At 51.3% G+C, this 21,281-nt stretch overlaps 1 protein-coding gene across 1 annotated transcript; it reads right to left on the reverse strand.

The window, feature by feature from the left end:
- Nucleotides 1-333: 333 nt before the first annotated feature.
- On the reverse strand, nucleotides 334-17,119 carry ABCC10 (ATP binding cassette subfamily C member 10). The gene is made up of 22 exons (XM_082305871.1): nucleotides 17,038-17,119; nucleotides 16,278-16,474; nucleotides 13,928-15,296; nucleotides 12,412-12,639; nucleotides 12,045-12,201; nucleotides 11,199-11,338; nucleotides 10,637-10,716; nucleotides 10,318-10,489; nucleotides 9,225-9,323; nucleotides 8,802-8,991; nucleotides 8,345-8,422; nucleotides 7,762-7,953; nucleotides 7,195-7,330; nucleotides 6,605-6,800; nucleotides 5,458-5,801; nucleotides 5,117-5,286; nucleotides 4,652-4,812; nucleotides 3,980-4,233; nucleotides 3,512-3,657; nucleotides 2,932-3,029; nucleotides 2,642-2,754; nucleotides 334-595 (listed from the first exon to the last, which is right to left on the reverse strand). The coding sequence occupies exons 2-22, from the start codon at nucleotides 16,436-16,438 to the stop codon at nucleotides 460-462; spliced, it is 4,620 nt and encodes a 1,539-aa protein (XP_082161997.1). The 5' UTR covers nucleotides 16,439-16,474; nucleotides 17,038-17,119; the 3' UTR covers nucleotides 334-459.
- Nucleotides 17,120-21,281: the final 4,162 nt, after the last annotated feature.

Here is a 21,281-nt window from a genome sequence, read left to right on the forward strand (position 1 = left end):
GGTTGTCTTTGTGCAGAGAGGGCACCACTCCTGTGTCTCACAAGGAAGTGTGTCTGGGGGAAAAGGGGACAGGGACCTGAATAATAGAGCTTGACAAGGATGATTCCACTTTATTTTAAATTGCACATGCGAGACTAAGTCTCAGACTAGGAGTCACTGATTCTTCAGTGAGCAAAAAATCCCTTTGTAATCTCAAAGGGGAGCCTTGGAGGGGAGCAGTATCCCACCAGCCAGGCTTGCATGGCCCCAAACACCAGGTCCTATCTTCCTTACTAAAGGAAAGGCCGCAGTGCCATGCTTCCGTCCCTGAGGACGCACAACTGCTGTCTGCAGGCAGGAATAACCCCTTCCCTCACCTCAGCACCTCCTGGCCCTGCAGGGACAGGGCTGGTGGCTGAGGTGAGAGGAAAGCCAGGCACAGAGCCAGGAGGGCAGCCTGGGCTCAGCCCAGGAAGGAGGTCACTGCTGTCCGCTGTGCAGGAGGCGCTGGAACAAGGAGCCATCTTTCTGGCTTAGACGGGTGGGTGAATCCAGCTCTGCCACTCTCCCAGCTTGCATTACCAGCACACGGTCTGAGTCCAAGATGGTGTTCAGCCTGTGGACAGCAAATGCCAGGACACATGTTAGTGGATCTGAGGAGAAACCCCGGATACTGCTTCCCCTGCTATCAAGGGGTGGCCCAAGACATGTCCAACATCAGGATCTGTGGAGCATCTCCCTGTGTACTCAGGGGCACGCTGCAGTCCTGCTCCCCAGAAAGCCTCTGCACACTGCTGAAACGCACCACCTCTTAGGAGAGCACAGCGATACCTTCCAGTTGCTGGGCATGGCAGGGCACCAGGAGCACAGAGGGAAGCTCTGTGGAGGGAGAACTCATTCTGATCAGGTTCTGGGGTTGCACAAGATGTCTCCGTTCCCACCGGAGAGTTATTGAGTTGCTTCTGTTTGCCCCTACATTTCCTCACCTGCCACCTCCTGAGGGCAGCAGAAATGGACTTGTGCATCAGCTGCCAGTCCCCAGCAGTCTGGCATCTTTGCTTATGCTGCCACCACCAGTGGATTTGTAGTTGCCAGACTGCCAACCACAGCACCCGCAGCATACATATGTGCCCAGTTCTGCCCAGACTGCAGCAACCTCTGGCCCTGGAGAGGAAAGACAGGGCAGCAGGAATGCCTTTGCACAGTCATGCACTGTTCTGTGTGAAACTACAGCCCTACAAAGCTGCAAGTCACAGGGAAGACACTGCACAGGATTTGAGCAGGTAAAAAGCGTTATAGAGTTCAGGACTCTGGTTACACATTCATCCCCAAAAGACTGCCAGGCTGCAGCACTGGAAGTGACCTGGAGGGGCAAGGGACAAGTACTAAGTCACTTCCCATCCTAGATTTCACCCATCCAATTGATGGTTCACCCGAAGCTGAAAGGCATGGAAGAACCAGGGGTACAAAACAACCCCATCACCACCTCTCCCTCCTTACTGCTCTCCCCCATATCCCTTCAAGCCCAGTGGAAGAAGGGCCGGGGCCATCTTCAACCCAGTCCTGCTGCCTTGCTTTCTGCCACTTCTTCCTCTCCTGGTTCTCCTCTCTAATTACTCCTCCATCAGAGGTGGCCTCCCCCCACCCAACCCAAACACACACCTCAGCCCACAGTGCCCTTCCCTTTCTACTCTGTTTATGCATAATATCCTCAGTGTGGCAACCACATTCCCTTCACACCCCTCCTGCCTCGCTCCTATCTGATGTATTTAACAAGACCCACTGGATTTACTTGCCAGGCCCAGCCCACCCTGCCTATCAGCCATCACTCCCACTTCTGTGCAGCAGGACACCAGCCCCTGCCACCTGCTCATTTGATTTTTATTTCTGTGGTAACCTTTTTGCTTTGAAAACACCCTCCATACAACTGCATAACCCTCCTCCAAATTCTCCTCCACTTGGCAAGAGTGGGAGCACTGCCTAATGCTAACCCATCCCTTCTCAGTATCCACGGTATTCATGTTTTGCCCTCCTCCCTCCACCTGTAACCATCTACTGCCCCTACTCTTACACTAAATCTCTCATCTGCGGGGCAAACACTGCTGCCCTGTCCTGCCTGGGCAGTGTCTAGCTTGCCAGCATTGGGTGCAGGCTGGGACCAAAACTCAGGGTTTTGGAAAACAGAACTATCCAGCATTCTTCCTCCCCGGGCCAGGAGCTGGCTGCAGCCCTTCGCCGCCTGCTGTCCTGCAGTGCCCTCTACTGAGGCAGACACAACGGCTTCTCCCGGGGTCTCCACGCTGCTCCTTTCTGTAGGATAGTTCTCCATTGCTCCTTGCCCTAATTTGGCAGAACCACAAGGTCCGATTCACTCTCCCGGTCCCAGTAGGCATGCCCAGGAAGAGCCATCTGCCATACAATGCGGTGTTTTGCCCTTTGCTGTCCCCCAGTTTCTGGGTACGACGTTTTCACGTCCAGTTGTTCCCAGCACCCAGGGGCTAATAAAGCAGAAAAAGCAAATACCAAGGTCCAGCCTTTTGCACTTGACAAGCCTCATCACAGAGACCTCCCTGCTCAGCTCAAGGCCCAGGCACGGCAGGCACAGCCACCACTCCCTGTGAGTGGTAGGATGAATTTAGGCACAGTGTTGCCTCCTCTGTACCTGTGAGCAATCGTCAAAACGGTTTTGTCAGTGAAGCGCTGGCGGATGGTCTGCTGCAGCAGCTGGTCTGTCTTCTGATCCACGCTGGCTGTGGCCTCATCGATGCACAGCACCTGCCAGGGACAGAGAGTGAAGGGAGCTCCAAAGCACCAGAGGGGAGACCCCAATCCCTGCCCAGGGACAGCCTAAGAAGGTGACACAGGTTGTCTGTTCCCACTACACCCCACCTCTGGAGCACGACCATCAGCAGCCCACCCTCCCCCTTGCTCCAACGGAGACAGGGCACTCACCTTGGCCTGCGTCAGGAGGGCTCTTGCCAGACACACCAGCTGCCTCTGTCCCACAGACAGGCTCTTTCCCCTCTCTCCCAGCTCGCTGTCCAGTCCACCTGCAGGGGTCAAGCTCAGCAGTCACCCCACCAGGCTCTGCACTGGGCCCCAAATGGCTCCCCCAGTCTGGGGTTTTCCCAGTAGCACTCAAAATCCCAATCCTGCTCAGGCCTAGGCCTTGGGAACTGGAGTGTTTATGCTCAGACGCAAGCAACGACTGGCACAGAGATGCCACGCTCCCCTAGAACTAGGGGCTGGCTTCTGTCTCAGGCTCTGCTCTAACATCCACTGGGGCCTGGTCTCATCAGCAAGATCCCACCACCCAATCCATCACCTGCCAGTCTCATGCCACTAAATCTCAGGGAAAGTCACCAGGATCCCACTGACCTGTTCCCACCCTGGTCCTCGTGTGGCCTCACCTAACCAATTCCCTACTGCATCCACCTGGCTCCTTTTCCTCAGCTCCCTGACTGAGCTGACACCTTCTCCCCTCCCCCAGCACCAGGGGGGAGAACCGGCTTCTTGCTGGGTTCAGACTCACCCATCTGAGTAACGGCATCCCGCAGGTGGCACTGCTCTAGCACCTCGTGGAGTTCAGCATCTGTCCGTATTCCCTGGGGGTCCAGGTTCTCTCGGATTGAGCCACTGAACAAAAATGGATCCTGGGGGATGATGGCCAGCCTAGATCTGCAAGCAAATGAGAGCTGAGGGCTCATGGGGTGGGTGCTGCAGAAAAGCAAAGGCCTTTTTTTTTTTCCTGGGGTGGGGTGTCTGGGCTTGCTGCATATCTTAGAGGCACAGAGACATGGGTCACATATTCAGCCTGGTTTCCTTAGCACAGCCATTCAGAAACAACAGAGTAACTTGTAAGAAGCTGCCACAATCAGACAAGAGGGTACCATGACAGCGAGTCCTTTGCTCCTCACTCTTCCCTTTGGCACCCAACCACTGACAGCTCTAAGCCTCCAGGCCCCGCTGGCTGTCCTCCATTCTGCTCAGCCCTCCGTACCTTAGCTCCTCCAAGCCCACCAGCTGGCTGTCAACACCATCCAGGAGAATCCGGCCTGACTTCAGCTCCAGCATGCGGAAAAGGGCCAAGAAAAGGGTGGATTTTCCAGATCCCGTGCGACCCACAATCCCCACCTTCTCTCCAGGGTAAACAGTGAAGTTCACACCGTCGAGTGCATTGGGCAGGCCCGGTCGGTAGGCCAGGACCACCTGCTGGAACTCCACAAGCCCCTGGCTTGGCCAGTCAGCAGCAACCTAAGAGGGATACCAGGGTGAGACAGGGTATGACCATGACCCGCTGTCATCTTTAGCCTCACCTCCCCACAGGCTAGGCTGCATCCATTCGTTTGGATGGTTGCTTGGCTTCTGAGCAGACCCAATGCACAGCCAGCTCCATCTCCAGTCCACTCCTAGGCTTGTTTTTCTCTCACAGCTGGGACCTAGGACCTGTTCTGCTTTCCTACCCCTTCCTGTCATTCCAGCCTTCACTCTCTCCTGCCAGAGATTCATCCCCTCCAGGGGATGTGCTGGTAAAAGACGAGCAATCAAGGCAGTTTCTGTGGGTGAGGGCCCTCCACCCTTTCACTGGAACCCTGTGATCTCCCCAGGAGGCAGGTACAGGGCACAGAGCCAGAAGATGGGCCAGTCCCTGAGAACATATTTGAGCTTTTACCTGGACCAGTTTATCCTGGGACTCCATGGGGATGTCTGTGGTGTATTCCTCTGTCCGCTCCACACTCACCATCATGGTCTCTGTCACAGTGAAGCTGGAAATGAGGCCTGAGAGCAGGTTCGTGACAGACAGGGCGTATGAGAGCGCAAGGCCCACAAGTCCTGTGAGGACAAAAACATAAGCAAGAATGTTACTGGCAGGGAAGTAGCTGGGATCTTGCTGGCAGGACAAAGAAACAAGGGAGAAGTCAACACTCTGGAGTCTGGGATCCCACTTTAGGATGGGGACATGCAGGAGGAGGGACAGGAGCTGAAGCACCACATTGTGGGTGACTTGCAGAGGGACAGGGAGCAGGAGCTCTGGATCCTACCCTGGTGTAGGGAGATGTGCAGCTCTGGACTAGGGGAGGAGGAACCCCTGGGCCACAGCCTACGAGCGGGCATAGAACAATCCCTGGCAGCCTACCTGGATTTCCCAGTTGCTTCTGGTGCTGGATGATGGCAATTCCTGCAATAGCAGTAACCACAGCAACCCCAATCATCTGCAGGCGGATGTCCAGCCACTGCATTGCTGTGTTGCTAGCAAAGAGGCAGCGCTGGTTCTGCTCCAGGCGCAGCTGATTCTCCAACTCAAACCTGGCAGGTGCACAACAGAGGTTCGCACCAGGCTGTGCACCACTCAACCTCCATTCCTGCTTCCCCAGACCAGGGGCGTTCCCGCCGCCCTATAACCAGCCCCACATCAGGACAGCCCTGGTCTATAAAGCCAAAGCTCTGGGTCTCTGGGTGCTCTTTCTTTCCACTCACCTCTGTGTTGCCCGCATGGCTCTGATGCTGCTCAGTCCCGAGAGGGTCTCTGAGAAGTGAGTGTAAATGGGAGACAGGGTGACACTGTAAAGGCGCTTGAGCTCCCGGGACGTGCGCCGGTAATAACGCTGGATGGAGAAGTAGAGAGCAGCCAGAGGGAGTAAGACCAGACCAATCCAAGGGAGGCCATAGGTGATTATCACCAGCATGCCCAGGAGCCCATACATGTTGGCCAGGAAGATGTTGAGGATAAATGGCAGGCTGTCATCCACGCAGTACAGGTCTGAGGAGAAGCGGTTCAGGATCCGGCCTGTTGGTGTGGTGTCAAAGAAGGTGACTGTGGCCTGGCAACAAGGGAACCAGAAAGTAAGATTCGGTCAGCTGCAGTGAGATCCAGCCACAGAACAGTGCCCAGGAGAGCAGCACCAAGGGGAGCAGATAAGGCCACAAACGGGTGGCCACCACAGCCCTCTTCCTTTCCTCAGCTGGAGAAGAAATCTCAGACCCCAAAGCCAGCACCCACTCACAGCCAAACAACTCATGCTGTTCGCACGGTAAAAGGAAGGAGCCCTTCCGTGGCAAATGGCAGATAGCTACCAAGAATGCAGTCGCTCAGATCCCATACTGGCCCACCAGCAGCCAGTGAGACAATTCTCTAATCCTAGTCTCCAATCCTATTTTCTAATCCTCTAATCCTAACTCTAGCCTGAGGACCCAAGGAAGCCCAAACCCTAAAGAAAGTTAACTTGTACATACCAGCACCAGCCCTAAATCTTGCTTAATGACTCCTTCCAATCTCATCTGAATCTGAGCTCATGATCCTGCAAAAGCTACTATGATTCAATTGGCCATCATTTTGGCTATATATCTAAGCCCAATGAGTGAACAGATGCAGGCGCCAGCCATAAAACACCTCTCCATGGAATGGAACAAGCCTTACGGGACACATTTTAAACCCTAGCTCATTGGCCCCTTGTGCTGGCTGTGGTGCAGCAATTTTTGGATATAGTCGTAAGGGGAGCTCATCAGCTAATACCAGCAGAAACCCTAATCCACCTCCCAAACCCTTACTCCCAACTACGAGAAGAATGTCAGGGCAGAGTGACCTGCAGGAGCCCCAGCCTGCCCTGGACTTTCTGACCATTACCTTTAGAGCCCTCTGGAGCAGCCGGTTGTGAATGACAGTGGCAGCACGGATAGTGCCGTAAGCAAAGAGGAAGGCCCGAAGAATGGTGAAGAGGGAGTTGGCCCCTGCAATGCTCCCATAAACTATCAGGTAGAAATTCACATCCAGTGAACCATTGGAAGGGACTGGGGTGCTGTCCAGAGCTTGAATGGGGGAGCTGGAACACAGAAGGAGGAAGATTATGAATCTGCCAAGGTCCCCATGACAGTAAACTCACAGACAGGTCATGAGAACCCAGGAGCATACTCAAGGGGAAACTGGAATACTTCAACCTGATACTCCTATGAGAGACCACCCCTTTAGCATGCCGGGACAAACACTCTGATTGCTATGCAGCTTGGGGTCTTCCATCAGCCGCAGGCAAAAATCACCTCATCAGGTCAGAGATTTCAATTCTCTTTCTTTGTCAAAGCAGCCACACAGATCCCCTGAAGTGGGGTGGCCAGTTTATCCCCGCTCTCAACAAGGATCTTCACAGGAAATGCACTTGAGGGCAAAATGGGAGTGCATTTCCAGTTTGCTTTGGCATCTCCTGACCAGCATTCACTTACACAAGCCCAACAATGGAGAAGAGAAGCAGCTCTGGGGAAGGCGAGGAAGCTGAGCAGACCATCACAGAGGTATTTGCTGTCTGGGATATGCTGGAGATCCAGTGTGACAGCCACCAATCTGAGATATTTCTGGATGCTACAGAGAAAGATAGACTGCATGAAGAGGGATTCAACCTTCGACTCAGCAAATATGAAGCAGAAAAGCTGGAGGGGAAGCTGCTGGACAACTTTTGTTATTGTCTCACTGCCCAGTCTCGTCTTCCCCTGCCTTCACTTTCCACTCTTGGTAGTAGAGCAGGAGCACAGGAACAACCTTGAGCTGCAGCACCGACAGGGCACTGCTAGAGGAGCAGACATGCAACTGCAGCAGTGACACAACAGATCCTGTTCCCACATGTGTCCCATTCCAACTGTGCTACTTTAGTTTGGGGAAGAGAAAAGGGGTCTTCCTGCTGCAGAGAGAGCGATTAAAGCCCTGGCCTCTTTTCTTCCCTGGACTCCACGCAACCAGGGAACGAGAGGAGAGGAACATCTAAAGAGAGATGTGCTGATGGGCCACTGCCTCACCTTGCATCAGGAGCAGCGAGAAGAGGATGGATAACGCCAAGCAGCTGCCCACTGCCAGCCAATATGCCTTGTACACCTGAAAAGCCACTGCCCCTTCTTTCTTCTCTTCCTCCTTGTGGATGAGATGATTGTTTTGGGTTGATTCTTCTGCCTCTGTCTCTACGGCCTCTTCTTGGCCCTGTTCATCAGGGGCTGTGGGAACGGAAGCAAAAGCAAAGGTCAGTGCGATGTAAGTTCCTCCTGCAGTTGCTCCTTGCTGTGAACAGAGCAAGTCTAGGCTATGAGGGAGACTTTTCTTCCCTCCTCTCTCCCCTTTCAAGACAGGTGCACCAATCCTGGCAGACCTTCATCCAAAGCTGGACCACAAGTGGAACAACAGATTCAAATACCACTGCAGACCAATACCCAAGGATACGTGGGCCTCCTCTCCCTCTATGCACATGCTACCCACAGATCAGCACTGCCACAGCAGAGCAAGCTGGTGGGAGCTCTGCTCTAAGGCCAGCAGCCTAGTACAGGTTCTGCCTGGGTGCTCAGCTGAGCTGTGCTGCCCCAGCCACCCTCAAGCTCGCCAGGTACAGACCTTTATCCTTCTGCCTCTTGTCCGTATCCTTCAACTTGGGGAAGGCTTCCACGAGTGGCAGGATATCAGCTGGTGTGCCTGTGAAGAGAGACATGCAAATGCTTCAGAGTCTGTGAGGACCAGATGCCAGCTACTCACTGCCTCTTGCTATGAAATGGCCCAGTTTTGCGCGCTCATAACATTTCCTATTTTCTCTCATAGCACCTGCACCCTTGAAGGCCCTGCTCCATACAATCTGCTGTGGCCTTACTGGCTCCCCACCTCTAGGGCTGTCCTGTTTTATCTGTGCATCTGCACATTCCCTTTCATTCCATCTTTTCCCACACGCAGTGTCCTCAGCTCTTTATCATTGGGTTCCCCACTAGTTAATCCTACTCCCTTATGTCCGTCTTTGCTGAAGCCATTCCAAGACTGGCACACAGGCACAAATGAATGCCTGAGAAGACAGCCAGTGTACCTGTCTTAACTATCCTGCCATTGTCTATCAACAACAAGGCATCAGCCTTCTCCAAAAACTCCGTCCTGTGGGTGCAAAGGATCCTGGTCTTGTGTTTGAGAACTCCGAGAATGCATTTCCGCATAAGATGGTTGGCTACATCTGCATCAACAGCAGCCAGGGGATCGTCAAGGAGGTAAAGCTCTTTCTCCTGAGAGGGAGACAAAAGGCAAGAATACAGCTGCTGGCCCTGCCGGAGCAGGCAGTGCTGCAGAGAAAAGTGCAAGTGCCTCCGTGTGGCACACCGCCAGCACCTTTAGGCCAGTACGATGCGGTTTAAGACATGCTGCCAGAGCACATTGTACAGCTGGGTGCTTCCAGCTTCTTTACATCTGACTTGGCACTGGGCACAATCTGCCACAGCATGACTGCTTTGCTATTTACCTGGTAAACAGCTCTGGCAAGGGCTATTCGAGCCTTCTGTCCTCCACTGAGTGTCACACCATTTTCACCCACCTCTGTCTGGTCACCTGCTGGTAAAATCTGAAACATTCAAGAAAATTCATTTAGAAGGGACAGGAAACTACTGGGGACCCAAAATCAGAACACTGGGGTCTCTCTCCTGCCTCTGGCAGTAATTCCTTAGGGTGACACCTTACCAAAAATTAAACAATGCAACAGTCTATACACTGGTTCTGCAGACAATTGGCAAGCTTGGCGTTTATGCAACTAAACTCTCTCACACTCCAGAATAAGGTGGCCACATCTAAACTACCCGTTGAGAGCAACTTCTGGTCTGAGATAAGTCTGAAATTGCACCTGGAAATTTTGTGGGAGAGCAAGAGCTGTGTCTGCACCAAAATCATGCCAGGGCCCATCCAAACAGTTTAGCAATAAAAACCACAGTTTCAGTAGCTGGAAACAGTTTCCTCTTGATTTGGTAGCATAGGCATAGTCTACTACTTCCCAAATAAATATCTTGCCTTTACAGAGTATTCATAGCTCCTGCCAAAGCAAACAGGAGCTCCTAGTGCTTGGCACTTTAGAACATCAGGTTACAAACTGGGAGGAAAAGGCTAGCTTCCTATGACATATAACAGCCAGGTTTACTGGCTAATATAGCCATAAGCCTTGAGCCTAGAATATGTGTATTACTGACAGGAGGACCACAGACTCAGCCCTTCCAGATCCCAGGAAAGTTCCTTCTGATCCAAAAAAGCATCAGCTGCTGATAGATTCTGCGTGAAAAACCCAGCAGTCATCAGCTCTGCAAGAGTATCTCCTTTCCCCAGGATCAAGAGTTTTTGGCTCAACAGCAGAAGAAACCATCCAAAGTGCTACCAGAGTGACTTCACACCTCAAAGAACCGTGGGGCCAGGTATGGTCTGTGATTGGTAATCAGAGTAACGCTGTGTGATTGGGACATTGGAAAAGCAGTCTATAGCCTGAAAGAATGAGAACTGCTCCCAGTGAGGCTCAGGTTGGATGCAAAAGCTGGCCAAGAAGGCCCAGGCAGGTTTACAGTTTAGGCACTCACGTTCAGGTCCTCGGAGAGGGCACAGGCCTCCACCACCTCCTCGTACAACCTGGCATTATATTCCCGCCCAAAAAGTATGTTCTCACGGACAGTGGTAAACTGTATCCAAGGCTCCTGTGTGGCCAGACCAAATCCTTGCTCCAGGTCACAAACATACACTCGTCCACCTTGTCTGCAAGCACACCAGAAGTGGGTAGAAAGGCAACAAAGAAGAACTGTTGGCAGATCAAAATGGCCTACAAATAGGGATAGCACTGGATAGTCCCTGCCTGCCATGGCATGGAGGGACCAGGCAGAAAGGAGTCTTTAGGCTACTTACTTAATGAGCTCTCCAGTGATGGCTGCAAGCAGAGAGCTTTTGCCAGAGCCAACCTTCCCAACAACCCCCAGGAGCATCCCCTGCAAAGGAAAACGAAAAGGAGCAACCTGATGCACTAACAGTGGGTGGCTTGTCCAGATTTCTTGAGCCACACGTAGACTGTAAGAAAGAAAGCTGACTGCTGTCTTAAACTAGGACTATCTCACAGGTTCAGCAGCAGAGCTGGGTACAGTTGTTGGGTAAACCAGAATCCTGATATGGCAGGACAGAAGTGTGCAAGGAGCATTAACTCTGGAGCCCAGCTGTGTTCCCTGCTCAGTCCTCTCCTGCAGCAGTGGTGGAAAGCAGAGGGAGCTGGTTCATCTCTTGTCTATAAGCCGTGCCTGGATCTCCTCCAGCAGCCTTCAGCTCTGAGAAATATGTGCCCTGTGCCTCTTGACCAAGAGAAGATTTTGATGCATGGCTCATAAGGCCAGGAAAACATGAAAACACGCCACCCCTGCTCCATTATTTGGCTTCTCTAGTGCCATTCTTCTGTGTTACCTCCTGCATCCTTGCTCACCTTTCTCACTGACAGGTTCTCAATATGCAGTTGCAGAGAGCCTGCGGATAAAGGCTGCCTGGTGCTTTCCTCCTCCACTGGCGCCCATGAGAAGGCTGCACATCGCATCTCCATGGCAGTAGCAGTACCTGAAGGGCTATCTGCAAGAGAAAAGCAGCACAGCATTGCACTACTATGAGAAGGCCAGAAAATGAAAGGCACCTGCCGTCACAAATACTATCATCTTTGTTCCCAAAGGGATGAGACCACGGACAGGGCACTGCCATGATGCCCCTGACCCAACCACAGAATGAGACACTTGCCTACTGACTTGCCCTCAAACTTATACCTCCTACCTCTCTCCTCCAGCTCCCACCAGACACACATGGTGACCTGCTGGTTGTCAGGGAGACACTGTAAGGATAACCTGGTGTTATTATTGTTGAAGGTAAAAGAACGGCAGGGAGCTGGCAAAAGGCAAGGAAGGAGAGAAAGGGAGCTGAGATGGCTCAGGAGAGGAGCACCCACTCAAGCCTTTCTGCCAGGCAAAGCCAAGGTTGTTGATGGTTTCAGTGCCAGAGGAGCTCTGGACAGAGGAAGGAGCAGCTTCTTCTAAAGGGACACTAACGGCAGGGCTCCATGGGGACAAGCAATGGCCTACGGTTGGTAAAGAGGAATGTTATAGCCTTGTCTCCCGATTTCCACAGAAATGAAGTGCCTCACCCTGCCTCTGACAACCAAATATCTTGAATCACAGGGTGACAGCCAGCTGCCCTCCAGTACTGTCCCTGGGCCTCACACCTCAGCTCTCTGTTCCAAATGCCCCCTGCCCAGAGTCCCAAGCCCAGCAGCATCCTTCGCCATTACCTAGGGCATAATAAGCTTCCAGGTCCTGGTCCACGAGTTCAAGGAAACGCTGGATTCGATCCAGGGAAACTTTGGCTTCCAAGGTCCCATTCAACACCCATGGGAAGCTGTTGAGGGGGAGAATGAGCATCCCAACAAGGGCCAATGCTGTGAACACCTGCACAGGTAAGGAAACAGCCATGAGTTGGAGGCAGTACCTCCCTTGCATCTTGTATCCTCCAAACAGCTTCACCAGTGAGAGCCTGAAAAGCTGTGGGGAGACACAGGCTGGGTTCATTTCCCAGAGAAGATGCCTCAGGACTGCAGCCCCACTGCAGATTGTCCTCTGCCTGAGACAAGGTTGGAGCTCTCCCTACTACCTACTCACCTTCGTGGCAGTGAGCTGGTGACCCAACAGGACATAGGTGATGAAGATGGCAATGGAGACAACAACAGGCAGTGCTGCCCACAGATACACGCACACAGCATCCAAGTACTTGATGGCTCGTAACTTCTGCAGCTCTTTAGCCCGGCAGGCATTTATCCTGGTGCTGAAGTGCTTCTCCCAGGCGTAAAACTTGATCACACGAATGCCACATAGGAACTCTGTCATTAGCTGCAGGCAAAGAGGAAAAGCACATAGAGCAACCGGTATCTGCCTAACACACCAAATGCCAGCTAGGCATCTGGGCTTGTGCCAGTTTCCCGTTGCCTCCTGCTAAGGGCCAGGCTAGAGATACCAGGAACCATTTATTGCTAGCAAAGACGTAAACTCAAGTGGCAGCTACTGGGAACTTTGCTCTCACTCATTCCGCCAGCTTCCTCAGCCATCTGTGCTGTGTACGACTCAGGCAAAGGCAAAATATTATGCTACTTCCCAGCTGAAGGATATGCAACACAGGTGAAGGGATGTGTGGAATTACTGGCTCCAGCCTGGATGCCATTTACCTACGTTGGCCTGACAGTGCCTTGAGATAATACCACCTGACTCTCAGGCCTGGTGCTGCCATGACACAGCTAGTCTGTATCCAGAGCCCAGCTGGCTCACATCCAGCAGCTCAGGTGTCCCTGCAGCATGCCGACCTCTCATTCCAGCTCTCAGGTCAGCATGTGCAGAGCAACCCAAGATGTGTTTGTGCCTGACATTAAAGAAAACTAAAAAGTGAGAGTTCAGTCAGCAAACCAGTCTTGCAGTGGTTGGAGAAGGTCCAGCATACCCCACACAACTAGATGCACCTTCTGTCAGGAAGAGAAGTATTTTTAAAGCTCCCAACAGGTCTGCCATGGAGCTGACTTATGTTTCATGCTTCCAAAGCACAATGGAAATAGCAAGTGAAAATGCCGGCCCCTCACATTTGAGATACAAGGCTAAAAGGTGGGAATCAAATGTTTGACATGCAGCAAGGAGAGAGGTAGCACTGCAAATATGCAGGAAGCAGTGGAAAAGATGAATGAGGGTGCCACACTCGACTGATATAAAACCACTACATCTGTAATCATTGCCTCTGTCCAGACTGCAAGCCACGTCACCACTGATAACATTACTGGAGTAACAGGATAGAAGCATCTCTAGAGGAAACAATCAGGAGACCTATCTTAACTACTACACACAGAAAAGAAACCTGCAAGGGAACCTGAATTAGTCCAGGGTGCAAGACAAGCATTAGAGGTTCACTATCTTGTGGGTGGCGAAACTGCATCACCCTGAAACACTTTTGAACCAAGTGTGTGTGTGTGTGTGTGTGTGTGCGCGCGCGCGTGTGCCCCCTCTGGCATTTTTCCCAACAGCTGTGATTCAGTTAATCTGCTTGGGATCACGGCAAGCGGACAAAAAGCCAACGTTCTAGGGACAAACGGGTAGAAAATATAGCAACAAACTCAGAGAGCCACCAGCTGCCCCTCACCTTGACCCGTGTGTCCTTGTGTTTCAGCATCTCCTTGTTGTTCATCATGATGCGGTTGGCGATAACCTTGTTGATGGGCACAAGCAGCAGTGCCAGGGCCAAGCCTCCCAGAAAGGCAACTCCCACTTGCTGGTAGAGGAGGTAGAGGGTAATGGCAAACTGGAAAGGAAGGCTCCACACCTCGTGGAAGCTGAGGCAGAAGTTGACCAACCTACTGGTGTCTGTGCTCATGAAGTTGACAATTTCACCCACGGTGAAGTGGGCAAGGCTGGTGCTGCTGACACGCAGAGCCTTGCGATAGATGGCAGAGATGACGGCGGCCCGCACCATCAGCGTCACCTTGTTCACCTCGTAGCTGAACTGGTTCCGCAAGAGAGCACCCAGGAAGGAGCCAGCAAAGAGCCCGAGGGCATAGAGCACCCCATGGCTCAGGGGCTCCTGCCGTGACTCCATGAAGTTCACCAGCAGGTTCAGAAGCAGAGGACCTGAGAAACCCAGCAGGTTGCCAGCCAGCTTGAGAAGCCCAAGGGAGTAGAAACGAAGCCCAAAGGCCGCATGAAGGACTGAGAAGAGTCGCACGGCCTCCTGGGCACGATGTGAGCTGTCCAGGGCATCACTACTCCCATCGCCTCCAGCAATAATTGGGCTAGTAAGAGACACCGTCTCCTCCTCTACTTGGTGCAAAGCTGCCTTCTTCTGCCAGCACGAGTAGAACCGATCACAGACCCTGGCAGCCTGGAGCTGGCGAGGAAGCACATAGACATCCTGTGGCTGGTTCAGGTTCCACTGATAGCCACGTTGCATAAGAGGGTTCATCCAAACATAAAAGAAGCGCGAGAGCCAGCTCTCACCATCTTCTGCCACTCTGTGCTGATCAGGCACTGGGGTCCCTGACTCTGAGACAAGCTGGTCTTGTTGCCAGGAGCGATTGATGGAGAGGAAGTCTTGCCTGCCAGTGGTGGGTAAGAGGTAGCCGATCACATACACAAGCAGAGAGGCCAGCTGCAGACAGAGAATGGCGAACCTGGAGGAGGCAGCAGGGTGGGTAGGGGACCAAGCTATCCCACTTTGGCAGTACCACACCAGCGTGATGACGAAGGAAGGTAGGGTTAAGAGAGCGAGGAGAGCCAGTGCTGCAGGGCCCCTGGTAGGGCCATGAATGGACCTGAAGAGCATGAGAAGAGCGAGGCCATGCGTGAGCCATGTCAGGGCAGCAGTGCCATTTGCCAGCACTTCCAGGTACACAGGGCCCAGCTCCTGCTGAGAAATGGTGGCTGGGATGGTATCAGCAAGAAACAGACCAGCAAGTACAAAGGAGGCGGCGATTCTGCATCCCCAGCCGGGCCTGCAAGGCACCCTGGAGCCAGATCTAGAGGAGGAAAGAGCAGAGAGAAAATTTACAGTTGAAATTCCATGACCTCTCACTCAGTACTCTCCTTTCTTCCTCCCCTCTTCCCCCTCTATCTGTTCACTCTTACTTAACCTCCTACATTCACTTCCCTAGATTTGTAACTTTTTCAGACTGTAGGTGTTGCTAAACTAGTCCAGGTCAATACAGCTCAGTATCTGATCAATACCAGAGATTCAGATGCTACCAAAGAATAGCATTTCTCTACAGAAATTTGTTTGCAAACTGTGATATTTTGTGGTTAAATCAGATTCCAATCCTTGAGGATTAAAAGAAAAAGTATATTTAACTTCTTTAACACAAATTCTGTATGATCAAATTCTCTATGTCACATATCTGATCTTTGATTTCTTTTGTCTTTGTGATATTTGGTCTAGAAACATGATTTTTATCACTGTTGGTTTCAGTGATGCTGTGTATGTAAAGTCCATAATCTATTGCCCAACAAAATATTTCATTATCACTTGATTCATTATCATTTGTGGCCTTTCAATATCAGTGAATGTTGCCATGTTTACGAATTTCAGATAAGGGTAAACATAAAAACAATTTTTGGTTTCTCTGAACCCCTTATTACCTTATACACATCTTCCATACCACCTTGGATTTAGATTCTCTCCAGTTTTCCCAATCCCCATTCACTGAAATTATTTTGAATTTTAAAATAATAAAAATTAAAATAAAGAAAATTAAAGTGATCTTATGCTCACTACCCTCTCTATTCTTTCTGGATTCCTTTCTGCAATGGAGGGACCAGAGTATACAGTACTGTACACAGTACTCTGAATTAGGACAGATGCTGACAAATATAATAGCACTATAATATTGTGTCCTTCGCTAATTATATATTCAGCACACTACAGGGAGATCTAATTTCCAGCCTTTCCACCCCACCTCCAGTCCTGCATAATAATCAAGAGCTAGACATGTTAGTTGTCATACCTTGGAGTGCCAAGGAAGCAGGCACTGACCGCTGCAAGGATCACATGAGGAATCACATTTAACGTCAGCTGATTAAAGCAATGGCCAATGCTGCCATGAACCCACACGGGGAGTGGATCTTCTGGGCTGGTCCCACACAAACCAGCCAGGATGTTCTCCATCCTTTGCTGGGAATTCAATGTGAGAGACAGGAGCTCCTAGGGTAGAAAAGAAAAACCAGCATGAGGTACAAAATGGAAAAAGTACAGCCCCAGCCCAAGGTGGACTGTGATAAGAAATGAACATAGAGCTAGAGGCAACTTCCTGGGTCAGACAGTCCGGGCCCTGCTATTGCACGCTTCCGATCGTGTCATCTACTTTACAAAATGATTAAGCTCCAGCTTAAAATAAATTATGTTGTTTGTCCCCTTATGTCACCCTGGGACCTCAATGCTCTGGGAATTTGAAGCTTTCTGCTTATTTCCAGGCTGTTTCTTTCCCCACGGTCAGTTTATCCTTTGAAACTAACATGGGGAAGCATTCGTCTATCATCTGTTGATCCCTCTGAAAAATATTCTGAGCTGCCTGAACAATAATCTACCAATCATGTTTCCATCTTCGGAACCATTCCCACCGCGGTACTCCTCAGGGCAGCCTGCGACACGCAACGCCCCCCAGCTCGCAGGGGAGGGCGCCGGGGTCCCTGCAGAGCAGCCGGCGGCGCCTCCAGCCGCCCGGGACAGGGGAGCCAGCGGGACCCGGTCCCGCTGCTGAAGCACACCTGGGGCTTTACAGCGACTTCTTTGCTCGCACCGGCGGGCCCCACTCTCCAGCCTGGCACCGCCTGGGAGCCACAGGCTCCGGGCGGGGCCGAGCTCGGCACGCAGGCACGGGGCACTGCAGCAGCGGAGCCGGGGGACCGGGCCCTGTCATGGCGGCCCTGCCGGCCTCCGCCGGTGCAGTCCCGGCCGAGGCCGGGCCGGGGGCGGGCGGAGCGGCCGGCACGTGGCCTGCAGCGGGCGGGACCCCCCCGGGGACCCCCCCGGCCACGCCCACCGGGGCGACGCGGGGCGGCGGCGTGTGTGTGTGTGTCCCGCTCCCGCCCCCTACCTCGGCTCGCCCCGCCGCAGCGGGAGGGGAGGGCGCAGGGCCGCCCCCGTGCGCCCCCTGCGGGCCGGGAGGACGCGCCGCAGCCCTGGCGCCGGGCGGGCCCGCAGGGAGGCACTGTACGGGGCCGGGGCCGGGCAACGGCCGGCGGGCAGCGAGACGAGACCGCGAGTCAAACCGGGCGATCCGGGCCGGGGAGGCCGCTCGGAGGCGGGAGCGCCAGGCCCCGGCGGCGGCCCAGGCCCGGGGCGCGGCCGCAGGCGGCCGCGGAGGCGACGCAGGAGGGCCCCGCGGTCGGGAGCGGCGGGCGTCTCCCGCCCAGCAGCTCCAGCTCCGCTGCCTCCAGGGCGGCCGCGGAGACGGCGAACCCCGTCGAACCGGGAGCTCGGGGGTTCGGCCGACAGCACGAGAGAATTTGGAAAAGCAAACGAATTAAACACGCACAGCTCGTCCAGACCTTTATTTTCTAGTTAAAGACGAACTAAAAATCAGTCCCCGGTCATGAGCAAATGTGATTTTCCCCAAAATTCCTCTAGTTCCTTCCTGGTGACTTCATTTATCCCACTCCTTCTTCTCCGATCGCATTTGGCCGGCAGCGGCCGGCGCTCCACCAGCGTTTTGCACCGACACAGGCCAGAGGCAGGTCACAGCCCTGCACCCTTAACTCTGTCGCCCAGCACGGGAATACTTATTCACCGCTGTGCTTCCAGAAGTCAGCACCGGCAGGTACAGCCCAGGCAGTACTTTTATGGGTATAAATGTGCTTTTATGGGTACAGCTTTCTTTGCTCGCAGCAGGTATTACTACAAGAGCACTTTGCCAACAACAGATCAGTATACCCAAAGCGGCAGAGCCCTCCCAGCGCAATAGCCATATAAAGCGAGATCGTTACGTTAACCTAATGCGATCACCTGAATAACGCAAGCTAAACAAATCCACTCAGTTCTACCTGTATTGTGCTCAGTGACTCTCTTTGTGCAGAGCATAAACGCACACGTGCAAGCGGCATCCCCAAATACGACACTCGAGTTTTTACTACACGAGCAGGTTGCATTGCGGGGAGTGAGTAAATGCTCGACTTTCCAGCTGAGAGAAAACGAACCTGAGAGGACACCCAGCCTCATCCCTTCCAGACTGCTATACAGCAATGGGAGCGTGCCGCAAGCGTCACCGCACCACCTGGAAATTTTAGCTGCTACTGCTGATTTTATAGCAGATGCTCTGGATACTTCACTTTCCTGAACCCTCCCTCAGTACTCTCTCTTGCCAGGGAAAATTAGCATATGCCTGTAAATAATTCATCACAGGTAGCAAACTTAACTTTCAACACGCAGCTCATCAGAGATACAATAAAGCATTCTCTGAGCTTAGAAGTGTTATCAGTGGGGTGCTGAGGAAGGAAAATATCAGTAACATTCCGGTCTGAGAAAACAGAGCGATCTGACTGAGGGAGTGTGAAACAGCAGAGATAAGAGCAAGAGCTTGGAGGCCACAGTACCCTCTAATCATAGTTTCCTTGAAAAGAGCAGGAGGAGAGTGCTGTTTTCCTAAACCTATCTCTCTCTCCCCCCTTGTTTAATTGTTGTCTCTGAGGATTCCAATTTCTCACAGCCCTGAAAGTAATCTTTGCCTGTGTGTCAGAGTTGCAAGGCTGCCTTTTCACGACCATGCTAGCTACTGATACCGTACACTGCATGTATTTGGCCAGTCTGCTCTTTCTCCCACAGGTCGTCCAAAAGTTTCCAGAATAAACTTTCCTGTAGAGGCCTTGACAATAAGTTTTATGTCCTCTCTGCTCAAGGAAGCTTCCCTTCAAAAAAATGCTGTGAAACTCTCAAGACAGCAAATAGGGATGTGTGAGGCTAGAGCATGTGCTGCACACAAGTGAAACTTTCAGATTTCATGGTTCTGATGTCTTATTTATTTCCAAATTAAAAAAAAAAGAACAAACCAAAAACCAAAACCCCCAACCACTTCCCCTGACTTAATAAAATACCCGAGAAGTTCTCAGATATCACAACAAAGACCATCCTCTCTCTCTCTCTCGCTAATCACTCTCAGAGCTTTTCCATTTCAGCCATGTTGTGTTCTAGCATTCTCCTTTTTCACATGCTGCATTCTGCTTGCTCATCTCTCCTAACCTCTTCACGTTCAAAACTCTGAACTTTTCCCCTTCAACTGAAAGATGGGCAGCTTTCAGGTGTCATAGACCCCTTTTTGCTCCAGACAGCATTATCCACACTCATACGGGAACACAAACATAAAGGGTATTAAAAAAAAAAGGAACCCTAGGCAAATACCGATCCACCCTAACTGATCTGAAATCACTAGTGCCTATTCTGCATAAGTACATTTAAATAGGAATACGGCAAGAATCTAAATAGACATTCCTCCTTTTCGTGCTCCCTTTCGGCTATTTCCCTTCTTCCTGAATATTACCGCCTATGACATTTACTGCTATGTATTTGACTGATTTAAGATGTGCGCCATGTGGAGTACAGGCTTGTGGGTATATTGCTTACAAAGCACCTTGCGCACTATAAATAATCATACACCTGACATTTATCAAAAAATCAGAGCATTCAAAATGGAAAAAAAAAAAAAAAACAACATCAGGTTTAATTTCATCCACCCCCACAGGCCAATGCAGGCCAGATTTTATTAATTGTCTATTATCCAGAGTTTTGTAATGCTCTAGATTGCTATACCCACAGCGAGGAAGAGCTATCTGGCAAAGGGAGACTGCCTCCCCTTCTCTTACGAGTTTATTTTATAACAGATTACTTAATACCCGTCCCAGGACTCAGCGGCAGGGAGTAAGTGTAAGCTGCATGCCTATTCCACTTCCCAGCTAAAAGTAAATATTGAGCTGAAATAGAAGCCAGCCTAGACAAGCCCTAAATTCAGAAATATCAACCTTGTAATTAGAGATGTAAAAATCTCTGAAAGCAATTGTCTGTTTGGATGCGTTTTCTGTGCTCCCAGCCAGGGCTCTGCTATCAGCTGAACCATCCTCAAATTCCATGACATCATGACCAAAGAAGGCTTGATTAGTTGGCTCAGTCCAAAATTTTTCATGAACTGGCTGCTTTGCCTGGACCTGAAGACAAAACATACATATTTTGCCCTGTTTTCCAGGGTAAAAATTAATGCAAAGTTCAACAGACAGAGGAATATCTTCCACCGCACCGTCTCACAAGAACACTCATTTTGTCATAAAAACATAGAAATTGTCTTTGCTTTTACGAGTAGCCTAGCCATTTAACATTAGAGGGAGTGCTGCATACTTGTCTCATGCCCCTGGACCTAGTCTTGACTCAGACGTTAGAAGGTAAAAAAATATAATTAAGGTTCTATCTTTTTCTCTGTTACTGTACTGCTTTTTAACCTAACAGTCCAACCTGAATTAACTTCAATTCTGATTTCTGTTTACTTGTTCATACCGAGCTACTGCTAACTTTTCTCATTCTGTTCTTTTCTTTCTCAATGTTTGTTTGCTCCCATGACTTTATTATTTGAGGCCTAATGAGAATTCAGAGACACCTTATTACCCCAACATTGCTGTCAGCATCCAATTAGCTAAAATCTCTCTAAGCAGCAGCTAATTGCAAGTTTAAAGATGAGCTCTGGAATTCCAAAGAGGAGTTTGGGAGCTGAACTTGGAGCAGAGCAGACTGACTGGCACCTCCTTTGTCCAGTGAGAGTCTGGAGCACCAGTCAGAGGAGTATTACAAAAAACTGCGAAGCGGGTAAGGACCTTGTCTGACTTTTTCAATCCCTGAGACAAACTGTAGTGCTTCCTCCTGCAAAGATGTGAAAACTCTCAATTTGCTCTGCACCACTGGGCCCAAATTTCAGTACTGATTTTAGGAATAATTTAACTGAATCCCACTATGGGTGCTCAGTCCCTTTAAAAAC

The sequence above is a fragment of the Platalea leucorodia genome (genome assembly GCF_965183815.1).
Source record: "Platalea leucorodia genome assembly, chromosome: 3".
Lineage (NCBI taxonomy): Eukaryota > Metazoa > Chordata > Aves > Pelecaniformes > Threskiornithidae > Platalea > Platalea leucorodia.